Source organism: Siniperca chuatsi, linkage group LG2, assembly GCF_020085105.1.
Source record: "Siniperca chuatsi isolate FFG_IHB_CAS linkage group LG2, ASM2008510v1, whole genome shotgun sequence".
Taxonomy (NCBI): Eukaryota; Metazoa; Chordata; class Actinopteri; order Centrarchiformes; family Sinipercidae; genus Siniperca; species Siniperca chuatsi.
This window is the reverse complement of record NC_058043.1, coordinates 35,552,845-35,565,710: the sequence shown is the minus strand read 5'-3', so window position 1 is coordinate 35,565,710 and position 12,866 is coordinate 35,552,845. Positions and strand designations below refer to the sequence as shown.

General features: G+C 38.2%; 1 protein-coding gene across 2 annotated transcripts in view; it reads left to right on the top strand.

Moving 5' to 3' along the window:
* Positions 1 to 12,866, top strand: part of LOC122861584 (dihydropyridine-sensitive L-type skeletal muscle calcium channel subunit alpha-1-like) — a 147,575-nt gene that overhangs the window by 22,851 nt on the left and 111,858 nt on the right. For both annotated transcript variants that reach the window (XM_044166206.1, XM_044166216.1), the window contains 5 exons: positions 432 to 574; positions 883 to 1,035; positions 3,084 to 3,289; positions 7,636 to 7,739; positions 7,904 to 8,049. In XM_044166206.1, the coding sequence (XP_044022141.1) occupies positions 432 to 574; positions 883 to 1,035; positions 3,084 to 3,289; positions 7,636 to 7,739; positions 7,904 to 8,049 (752 nt within the window). The remainder of the gene's footprint in view (positions 1 to 431; positions 575 to 882; positions 1,036 to 3,083; positions 3,290 to 7,635; positions 7,740 to 7,903; positions 8,050 to 12,866) is intronic.

Sequence of the window (12,866 nt, the reverse complement as noted above, 5' to 3'; positions counted from 1 at the left end):
CTCGCATCAATAAATCTGCTGAGCTGTTGAAGCCGACTGACAGCTGATCCAGCTATGCCACTGTCATCAAAAACTGATGTTGCTTCAGGTGACGCATGAGAGGAAAGAACATGTCATTTATCTAAAAACATGTTTCCTCGATTCCTCTCTCACCTTTTCCTGCATCTCTCACTCGCGTCTTCTGTAGGTAGGACAAAGATTCGAGGAAAACATGCAAGGGAGGGAAAACTAATGCAATTAAGGGAACTGAGATTCACCAAAGGAAAAGCAGAAGTGTTGTGGCACCTGTCAATGAACATAGTCAGGAAAGATGCTTACTGCTTCTTACAGTGTATTCTGGGAACTTTGAATGTTCTTAAGAACCATTTTGGCAACCATCTGATATCGTAATATCAGAGAAAACATCACATTTTCTGTTTCTATCTCTCCAGCCTGTTCACTGTGGCTGTAGATGCCATAAACCACATCAGTGGAGTGGAGGCTCCAGTAGGAGAAAAAGGTGGTGGCTTTGACATGAAAGCCCTGCGGGCATTCAGAGTCCTCCGACCACTCAGACTGGTCTCTGGGGTCCCCAGTAAGTAATTGGTCTGCTGATGAATCAGATACTTTGTACAGTTAAATTGTAGAATGTCATCGTGCTATAATCAATAAAGTTAATTTTATTATCACTGTTATTTTATTAGTAGTAGTAGTAAAGGTTTAAATCATTGTTCTACAGTCATGTGGCAGCCAGAGGCATTATCTTATTTCACTATCAGTTATCAACCGTAGATGATGATTGCTTGCTTGGAGAGAAAACACATTGTGATACATGACAACACAGTCTTTTTTTAGGAATACTGATTTGATTTATTTCAAGATGCATCCTGTTTTCCCCCTCAGGCCTGCAAGTGGTGATGAACTCCATCCTGAAGTCCATGCTGCCTCTTTTTCACATCACCCTTCTGGTCCTTTTCATGGTCACCATTTACTCCATTATGGGATTGGAGCTCTTCAAGTGCAAAATGCACAAGACCTGCTACTACACAGGCACAAGTACAGTATGCAGCACAATATGGTTATATATGGCAGTAATACTAGAGATGCACCCATCTGAGTGGTGGATTGGTATTGGGGCCAACACTGACCTTATTTAGCAGATCATGTACTGGCAACACATAGACATACTAAGTCTAAGTCATACTAAAATTCAGTGTCTTTGAGGTCAGTACCATTCTCTGGACTGAATTCTTGCCATGCCAATTCTTGTGTGTAATTTAATTATTATCACTGTTTGCCATCAGCCATTTTGTCGCTCAAACAGTATTATCACACCAGAAGCCCCTTTGTCTTCCCTGTTTTGCTCTCGCCTGCTCCTTGCTGCTGAAAGCTAATGTTAATGTTTAAAAATGTGTCTGATACTAACTCATCATTTCCCACATGTGCCTCACAATAGCTACATTTTAAAGGACGGGTTCATATTTTTTCAAGCCTATGTTACTGACATGCCTATACATACATACATACATACATACATTGTTGAGAGATCCCTTCTAAAAGCAATTTCAATGTAAGTGATGGGGGACGTCTTTGTTCTGTGCAAAAATATATTCTCTGAATGAAGTTCAGCTGGAACTAATATGAGGCTTCAGGGGCGGCTGTGGCTTGGTGGTAGAACAGTTTGACCCCGGATCTCTCTGCAGTCGGTAAGGACAGACAAAATCCTTATTGTGATGGCAGTGGTTGGCTTTCATTGGACCGCAAGTGCTGACAACATTAATGTGATATATCTTTTTCAAAACACAGATTTTAAGCACATTTTGTAAAGTTGTACAGAAGTTGATTTGAAACACTGCAGTAATATAACAGATTTCATTATATGTCTGACAGCACAGTATTTTATTGGTCTTTATCTAAAATGGATGGGGGGAAAAAAGCCGGGCTATGTACTTGTACTTGTAGGAAATCAGTTTTGGTTTGTGAGGGAAAAAAGATGCCACACACAGGTGATGTTAGGTGGAGATGAAGCGATGCAGAAGCTCTTTACTCGACATGGAACTGTCTCGTTGACGTACAGGTGATAGCGCCTTGGCTCTGGACATTGTTGCTCACCACAGCCCACTGCTGTTTGTGAGGTCTACAATACCATTAATACTATATGAGGAACTATGTGTGTTACATGCATTAGACAGTTGAACTGGTGATGTGTCTGCAATCAGGTCAGGATATGGTAAAAAATTAGCTGAGGTTGATGGATTGTAATAATGGAATTACATAGACATAATAGAAAATGTACACAAGCCTAAAAAGAATGTGCATGGACATCCTCTCTTATGGAAAAGAAGTAAGATAAGAACTTTAGTACTTACACTGATTTTAGCTTTCATACTTATATCCACTTTGTACATAATTTATCTTACCTGTATTATCGTGTATTATATTTTGATTTGCTTAGTACTTCTATTCCTTCTATTCTCAAGTGTGCATTGACGTGACAGTGAGCAGCTGTAACGAAAGAGTTTCCCCTCTGGGATCAATAAAGTATTTCTGATTATGGTTCTGATAAGCTTCATGTTACCTCATACATAGAAAAGTGATCCCATTCAGTTCTATCACAGTGAGGTTTATACATTTTCATTTGAGAAATAAATGGCAAATGGACTGTACTTGTATAGCGCCTTTCTAGTCTTTCCAACTACTCAAAGTGCTTCACACTACATATCACATTCACACACTGATGACACTGCTCATCACTACAAAGAAACTAACTAATCAGTCACACACTGAAGGCACAGTGCTTGTGAGCAATTTGAGGTTCAGTGTCTTGCCCAAGGACACTTCAACATGTGGGCTGGGGGAAGCCAGGATCAAACGGTCGACCTTCCGATTGGTGGACGACTCGCTCTACCACCAAGCCACAGCCTCCTGGTATAATAAAGAGCACTAGTGTGGGATTTGTACTCTGTATTGGCCAATACTGAGTTTAGTTGAAGTTACCATTGGGAGGGAAAAGATCAGCTAGCTTTACATTCTCCCATATAAACATATACACAATGGCACACAGAGATTAATACTAAACATTACATTATTCTTCTGGCCTTCAGACATTATTGCTACAGTGGAGAATGAGAAGCCGGCTCCATGTGCCCAGGCAGGGAATGGTCGTCGTTGTACCATCAATGGCACAGAATGTCGAGTTGGCTGGCCAGGTCCAAACCATGGAATCACCCACTTTGACAACCTGGGCTTTTCCATGCTGACTGTCTACCAGTGTATCACCACACAAGGGTGGACCGATGTCCTCTACTGGGTAAGATATTAGTCCAGTGTAAAAACAAACTGGTTCACGCTCAATGTTTCCATCCAAATGCACTGGGGAGCTTTAGTAGAATGGTTAAAGTCTTGCAATAAGCATTGCAATAAAACACAGTGAAGTCACTGCATCTTATTTTTATTGAAGATATTGGTTCCCCAAGTCGTACTTTAATGGCAGTTTGGCTTTACCTACAGTATATATATACTTTGGGGCATGGGCATCTCAACATTTGTTTGAAGTTTGAACAAATGTGAATTTATCTATCAGTCAGAAAGAAAGCTTGTTCCTCATCTTCAACTGTCTGTTCTTACCAGCTTGTTTGTTTGACAATGGGCTTTTGACAAATGCCTTATATTCTGTTGTATTTTATTTCTTATTTTTCATTGTTTTCATTTATTTATTATTTAGTTTTCATTTACATACCATCCCTGACCAAATGAGAAAAAGACGGAGGAGCGCTTTGCTTCCATTTAAAAGCTATAACCGCATATTTAATAAGAGAGCTTGGGATGTTAAACCAAAGAGGGTGCAGACTGTATCAGGTTCAAATTGGATTTCAAACATCTCGCTAAAAGCTTTCTAAATACATATCCAGAAGGCGGAGACATTCGGACACAGCCAGAACTTGCATTAAGTCTGCAGGCTGGCCTGTACATCGAGGGCATAACAGCTCAATGCTCAATAAATCTTTGCCAATCTAGCATTAATAAAATTAACTCTGTATACCACTTTCAGTTGTATTAGGCCATGTTTAGTGGACATAGACAATGTGTGTTTCATATCTAAGACAGAATCCCATTGGTCATCTGTTAAAACTTCTCCAAGATCAGAGTACCAGGCCATTTTTAAAATTTCACTGGTTTGTGGATTGATATTGTTGATGAATTCATAAATCTGGGATATCAATCCACTACGGTCTGAGCCCAATTTAAGGATATGGGCAACATGCATTTTTATGGGCTTGTCTGGAAATGGATTAAATGTCTGTGGATGCAAAGTCAACCCATATTATAAGCCAAGTTCAAAAGATTGATCTTTAATTTCTTTTTAAAAATACAAAGGGAGTTTGCTGTCCTGAGATCCAAGGGGAGGGAGTTCCACAGTTTAGGGCCATAAAAACAGAAAGCAGCCTCACCAGATTTCTTGTGGGACACAATGGGAACTTCTAAATGAAAGGCAGTGGAAGATCTGAGAGTTCTTGTTGAGATATAAAATAAGAGGCAGTCACTGATGTATGAGGGTGCTAGATTATATAAGGCTTTGTGGATAAGTAAAATGACTTTAAAATCAATTCTAAAAGATACAGGTAGCCAGTGCAGTGATTTTTTTGTATTGGTCTTTTTTTCTTAAAGACTTTCTAGGGAGACCAGTAAAAATCTAAACGACTAGTAATAAAAGCATTGTTCTGAGTTAAAAATGGTCTAATTTTGGCAATGTTCCTCAGATGAAAAAATTATGTTTTTGCGACCTTGTTAAAATGGCTAATGAAATTAAATTCAGAGTCTAGAATCACTTCCAGATCAGTAACATGTGTTTTAATTTGCTTGGAGACGCTAGCAAGCACTGACTCAAGTCTGTGCCTTTCTGCTTTTAACCTACGAGCATAATTTCTGTTTTCTGTTTACCTGTGAGACAGGTAAAAAGAGCATTTAAACAGCCCGGGCTGCCTGGCGAAACAGAGATAAAATGTTGTGTATCATCAGTATAATAGTGATATTTAACATTATGTTGACTAATTATGTTGCCCAGAGGAAGCATTTTAAGGAAAAAAGAATTGGACCAAAAATGCTTGGTGTCTGTGACACAAAGTCACCTAAACTAACAAAAATGTCTCTTTCAGATAGGTGAGAAGATATGAGAACAGAAATCAACAGTCATACATTTAGAGAGTTTGGAGCAGTACATTGTTAAAGACACCAAGAGAGACATTTTGGTTTGTTTGAGTGAAACACAAGCCAGTGTAGACATTAAATGAAGAATATGTCAAATATGTATGTAACTACAGTTCTAGAAATGCTGGACAACCATCAGATTAACATGGCTGAAATACGTGCAGAATAGACCATCATGGGGTAAGATAACGGGACGATGGAGCAACAATCTGACTGAGTTTGACTGTTTGACTTTGAGTGTATACCAGGTTGCCTCTTTTTGGCCATTATTGATTAAACAAGGGTAAATGTCCTTTTTGTCATTATTTTGTCAACAGAATTCAGCATTTCAGCAATAATTAGCATATGTTGTCAATTTAAAGGAGTAAAGAGTATTAAAACAGTTTAGTCTTTCACTTCCATGAAGTTATTTTATTTATTTAATCTTTATTTAATCAGGCAGTCTCATTGAGCTTAATATCTCTTTTCCAAGAGAGACCTGATAACAAGAACATTCAAAAGAACACAAACAAAAACAACACAACTACACAATAAACAAGGAATTAGTAAAAAACAGTTACAAGAATTATTTAAAACATCAGATAATAAAGCTTTAAAATCTCCAATGGGAATGTAAGACTGTAGTTTGAGGGCAGTTTGCAGTTCCATTTAAAAGGTGCAAAACACCTGAAACCAGTTGACAACATTAGTGTGTGCATGAGGGATATCTAAGGTTCGGCAGTTACTGGACTGTGTGCTGTAGTTACTGGATTTAAATAAGAGAAGAAATGTGAGGTAGTTTGGATGCTTCAACAGTAGAGCTTTACAGATGAATAACATTAGGTGGCTATTTCTTCTTGACTGTAAGGAAGTCCATCCAACTGTGTGATACAGAGAACAATGATGAGTATGAAATGTGTCATTGATAAAGCGTAAAGCACTGTGATACACAGGATTTAACTGCTGAAGTGTTGATGGGGCAGCATGACAATACAGACCATCTCCATAGCCAAGGACAGACATGAAGGTTGACTGCACAATAGTTTTACGGTTGGAGGAAGACAGACATCCTTTAATTCTATACAAGAAACCTTTCTTGTATAGAATTAAAGGATGTCTGCATTAAAAGAAAAAGTTTGATTTTTAAGTTTTGAGTCAAATGTTGAATGTGAATCTTGAATGACAGTCTGCTGTCAAGCCAAATTCCTAAGTATTTGTAGCACTCAGTAAGAGTAATATGGGGGTCATAATCAGATAAAAAAAGAGGCAGAGATATCCCAATTCAATTCAATTGTATTTATATAGCGCCAATTCATAACAAAAGTTATTTCATTGCACTTTTCCTATAGAGCAGGTCTAGACCATACTCTTTAAAATATTATTTACAGATACTTGTAGACTTGTAGTCCTTAGTATGAGTCAAGCTCCAAAACGCTGGATCCTATACTGCCATAATCCAACTGTCAAGTCCTCCTCTTGTTCAATTTCCCAAAGTACACACGGACAACTCAAATTTTCAACTTAATCACTTTTAATTTTCTTTTTGGCTTTGTCAGTTGATCAGTAAATTAGGTTGTAAACCTTTAAAGACAGAGAAACAAAAGTTACCATTTTGACTAAACATTTTCAAATGTTTTAGTAAAGTTTTAACATTTAACATAATTTTAACATTTTTAACTTGTACTATCCTTTTGTATCTTATGCATTTACATTTTTTCAAACTCAAAATAAAATTTAGCACAAACTCATTTAAACACAAAATCAATGAAGTCAATGCTGCAGTGTGTTTCTTAGCCAATCTACACAGCAGTTAAACATACTTGTCCAATTAAACAGCATTTCAAACATCATAAAATTAAATAAAACATTTCACCGACCATTGGCGTCTTGGGATTGAACCATAGAGTGAACTCTCTGAAGTTTCTTTGTTTAAATGAATGATAACCTCCATGTTTTTACAGGTGCTTTCAATCAGTGACAATGACTGATCTGGTCATAAGCAGCCAGTTTGCTGCTGCTGGTGCCCTCTGGGAAGTGTAGTTCTTTTAGACCTACTCCTGAGATTTAGCTCAACACCAACACAGTCACATCTTTTGTTAGACCCTCCCTGCCTGGTAAATACCCACGTCTTACCAACTCAATGGGCCCAGGCTTTCTGATAGAAATTTTAATTCTCGAGGCCAAAATGAAATAACCAAAAGAAATTATGACATCATAATGGCATACATGCAGAGCTTAGCATGTCGTGATCTTTTGCAGTTTTGGACTTGTTTTGATGTTATGTTGGCAAAATATGTCCTAGACCTTCTCTGTATGTACTGTATGTGTATTTCCCACGTAAACACAGTTTTTGTGGCATTTCTCACATGGGAAATGTGGCAGTGGTCTTTTGATTGTTGGTTATTGAAAAATTTCAGTTACACTTGCCTATTCTTTGATAAAGACAAAAAAGTGCACTTTGTCTGACAGGTTAATGATGCTATAGGAATGGAATGGCCATGGATCTATTTCACCACACTCATCCTTGTTGGCTCCTTCTTCGTGCTCAACCTGGTTCTGGGCGTGCTCAGTGGGTAGGAATACACTAAACCTAACTACTATCCTTCCATTAATTTCTTTTGCATAACCATGATTTACTCTTTTCTCTGTCAATTTCTCCCAATCATCTTTTGTGTCTGCTCTTCACATTATTTGTTCTGTCTTTCTAGTCCATATTGGTTGTCTTGTTTCCCACTAGTGAGTTCACAAAAGAGCGAGAGAAGGCCAAGTCCCGTGGAGAGTTTCAGAAGCTGAGGGAAACCCAACAGCTGGATGAGGATCTCAAGGGCTATATGGAGTGGATCACTCAGGCTGAGGTTATGGACAATGACCAGGAAGGGCAAGGTAAGACACGAGACACAGAGTAGAATATCCGTTGAATAGAATAGACGTAGGACTGTGCCACTCTGAGTAAGTAAGTTGCTCCCTTTTTTAAATCTTAATTGATTAATGTATTTGTCAATTGTAATTATGTTTTCCTTATCAATTTTTACTGGAATTTTCATGAGGCAGAGCTCTTCTTTAAAATAACACTCTGATTACAATTATTGAGGGAAACAAAACAACATTGAGCGTCTGATATAAGTCCTGCTGGTCAATACAGTTATCAAAATAACTGACCGACAGTACAGCAGTATGTTTATTATTTATTTATTTTTTTTACATATACCTGACTGTGACCATTTTTTTCTACTTTTTCCAATTTGTAAAACCTTGTTTTACAACACTGCCATGTAATTAATTGTTGCAAAGCGAACCTACAATGTGATCAATGAATTGATCATTTTCACATGCTAAATTGATTTAGCATGTGTGTTATTATTTTAGTGTCTCATGTTGTTAGTAACTAGTAGCAACTAGTAGCAAATAGTAACTAGATGATGGTTTAAACAATCACCTTACTTATTAAATATGTGGCCTAGAATATTAAACACTGATGCCACAATTTATTAAATGCGGATAAAATGTTAAATAAACATGCTCAAAAAAGGATTCAATGTTGATAAAAATGTCAATCAGTAAAACTCAAAGGTGTGATAAATGGAGATAAAATGTTCTAAAAAAATCAGATTAATGTTGATAAAATGTTCCTTAACTGCTCTCAGATGCAGATGCATCTCAGATGCAGTAAAGTTCAAACATCCAATGGACTTTGTAAAAACGTTCACAAGTAACAACCCTGTTTCAATCAGAATCTTTTATCTCGTGCAAAATTATAGAGGTCAGCCTGTTCTCATTCCCAGAGCGTCAAATACCGACGTTTTGTCACACCCTCATTGCCATATAAACACACACAAGGTACCCTTTACCGTCTGCATTAGAAGCACAGGGCTGCCAGCAAGTGGGTGTGGTTGGATTGGTCAAATAAACAAAACATGACAAAACGTCAGTATTTGACGCCCTGGGAATGAGAACGCATTGAAAAAAGGTTCAGAAGGCTTATTGGTGTTCATTGGGGTCTTGAGCTCTGGGGAGTATGTTGGAGTCCACCTGAGGGTTGCAGGAGGGGCTGATGGCTATAGAGGAGATGGAGGGGTAATGGAATAGGTGACCCATCTCTGGCCTCTTCTATAATAGGGGTTGTTTCTATCAACTGTCACTCAGTAGTCCCTTCTACACAAACTTCTGATGCAGCACCCAAGTCTGCTTCTGACCCCTTCTGAACCTCTTCCCCATTTAGGGTCCTCCATTCTCCTCTGTCTGCTGGCTTTCTGACTGATGCCTAGGGCAATAGGTCACCCATCACCACATCTGGCTCCTTTCCACATTGAGAGACTGTTAAGTTGTTTCATTTTTCAGCCTATTTGAGGCGCTGTGCAAGCCATTGTCTGGAGAAGAAAAAGAAAGCAATGTAATATTTATGTCCATACTAAGTAATTGTACATAGTATTTTATATTTAGGTTTCTTTGAGTCAGGCATTAGCAAACACAACAAAATGCTGGATACAGTTTTACACAAGCCAAACACATGAAAGACACACAAAATAATTCCCTTCTGCTTACTACATAAGGGAAGACAGCTTAATTTCTCACATTTCTTAATTGACATCTTCTCTACTTAGTAGCACGTTATGGAGGAGTTCTCGGTCTTCACAACTACATACAGCTACATTTAAACAAACTCAGGAAACCTTGGTATGTTACGGCAATGGGATAATCTCGTGTGTCAATAATAATCCCTGGAACTAACATTGACTCTCATTTTTTGGTAAACATTGTGAACACCATGGAGCCTGACATGATGAGATTTGCTGGCATCTTCTCAAAAAGCCTTAGGCATTCTTTCTCTGGACCATCTCTCCAAAGCTCACTCTGCACTCCTCATAAATAGACAATTCAATGTTATTTATATATCCCAATATCACAAATCATAATTTGCCTCAAGGGCTTTACAATCTGTGCAGCATACAACGCCCTCTGTCCTTAGACCTTCGATTAGGATACCGAAAAACTCCCCAAAAAAAACTTAACAGGGAAAAATGGAAGAAAGCTCAGGAAGAGCAGCAGGGGAGGGATCCTTCTCCCAGAACGGACAGACAGGAAATAAATATTGTATGTAAATAATGGCCCAATAAAGTAAATTTACACTATGGACAATCAGGATGAGAAAATTGTAAATAGATAATGTTTCCAAAGAGGTTTCAACCTAGTTGTTATGCTTACTTTTAAGGAACTTTGTACACAGGTTCTGTTCCAATGCTCTCTGGGTCTGTTTGTTATTGGCTATGACCATTGTCTTTGCTTTGCCAAGGTGGTCTCTTTTTCCTCCTTACTTCTATCATTTGGCCATTTAATGTTGCTCTTTTTGCTCATTGGTACCATTTTACACTGGATTCATTAGCACTGTTTTGCTTAACCTGACTCGAGATAATTCTTCTATGACCTGTTGGTGCAGTGCAGGATTGTATTAGGTATATCCAGTTGCACTTTTCTATTAAATTCAATTTCAATTTTATTTTTCCCTCCCTTGGTAATTTGCAAGACCCTATGAGTCATCATTTTTGACCACCCACAGTTTCATTTTTGTTACTAATTTAAATGTTTGTCAGTTTTGTCAACATCTATCTTTCAGCCCACCATTCGGTGGCCCGTTGGAGCGCTTCTCTTTCTGTGTGCTTGTAGTTTGGTAGGGTTTCCTCAACAGGTGGTCCTTTGCTTCTGCCCTTTTTTGAGACATAGACATTTGTCAATAAAAATATGAAAGACATAGACTTGAAAGTGATACCATCCTGTTAGTCATCTTCAGATGTTTTTCAATGTCTAGTGCACTGACTTTCTGTTTATATATATATAGCGCCAATTCATAACAGAAGTTATCTCATTGCACTTTTCCTATAGTACAGGTCTACACCGTACTCTTTATAATATTATTTACCCAACAAATCCCACCATGAGCAAGCACTTGGCGACAGTGGCAAGAAAAAACTTCCTTTAAGAGAAGATGTTGAGTTAGTAACATGCAGTAATGGGATAAAAATGCATACAGATGGAGAGGGAGAGAAGAAGAGAGGAAAGAGGTGCATCATGGGAAGTCTACCGGCAGTCTAGGCCTATAGCAGAATAACTAAGGGATGGTTCAGGACTCACCCAGAGAAGCTAAAATGGGAGAAATATGATCTCTTTTCCTAGTTCTTGTCAGTACACGTGCTGCAGCATTCTGGATCAACTGGAGAGCCTTAAGGGACTTATTCGGGCAGCCAAATAATAAGGAATTGCAGTAGTCCAATCTAGAAGTAACAAATGCATGCACAAATTTTTCGGCATCATTTTGAGACAGGATGTGCCTGATTTTTGCAATGTTAAGTAGGTGAAAAAAGTCAGTCCTTGAAGTTTGTTTCATGTGGGAGTTAAAGGATAAATCCTGATCAAAGATAACTCTGAGGTTCCTTATGGTGCTGCTGGAGGTCAGGACAATGCCATCTAGCGTAAATATATCTTTAGACAATGTTCTCTGGGAGGTGTTTGGGATAACTTTTGTCTGAGTTTAAAATCAGAAAGTTGCAGGTTATCCAGTTCTTTATGTCCTTAAGGCATGCTTGAAGTTTAGTTAACTGGTTAGTTTCATCTGGCTTGATCGATAGATATAATTGGGTATCATCTGCATAGCAATGAAAGTTTATGGAGTGTTTCCTAATATTGCCTAGAGGAAGCATATATAAGGTGAATAGAGTCAGTCCAAGCACAGAACCTTGTGGAACTCCGTGATTAACTTTGGCATGCATGGAGGACTCACCGTTAACATGTACAAACTGAGATCGATCTGATAGACAGGATTTAAACCAGCTTAGTATGGCTCCTTTAATGCATATTACATGTTCCAGGCTCTGTAATAGGATGTGATGGTCAATGGTGTCTAATGCAGCACTAAGATCTAACAAGACAAGTACAGAGACAAGTCCATTGTCTGATGCAATTAAAAGGTCATTTGTAATTTCACTAAATCACCAGTGCTGTCATTGTGCTATGATGTACTCTAAACCCTGACTGAAAATCCTCAAATAAACTATTGTTATTTAGAAAGTCACACAACTGATTGGCGACTGCTTTCTCAAGGATCTTAGAGAGAAAGGGAAGGTTAGATATAGGTCTATAATTGGCTACAACCCCTGGATCAAGAGTGGGCCTTTTAAGAAGCGGTTTAATTACAGCTACTTTAAAGGATTGTGGTAAATAGCCTGTTAATAAAGACAGATCATATCCAGTAAAGAAGTTCTAATTAAGGGTAAAAAGGTCTTTAAGCAGCATAGTTGGAATGGGGTCTAAGAGACAGGTTGATGGCTTAGATGAATTAATCATTGAAGTCAGCTGTGGAAGGTTGACAGGAGCAAAGCAGCCAAAACACACATCAGGCTCTACAGCTGTTTCCAAGGTTCCTGTGTTTGAAGACAATTCGGCACCGGTTAAAGGCAGGATTTGATGAATCTTTTCTCTAATAGTTAAAATTTTATCATTAAAGAAGCTCATGAAGTCATTGCTACTGAGAGCTATAGGAATACATGGTTCAATAGTGCTATGATTCTCTGTCAGCCTGGCAACAGTGCTGAAAAGAAACCAGGGGTTGTTTTTAATTTCCTCTATTAATGATGAGTAGTAAGCTGCTCTGGCATTACAGAGGGCCTTCCTATATGTTTTAAGACTATCTTGCCAGATTAAACGGGATT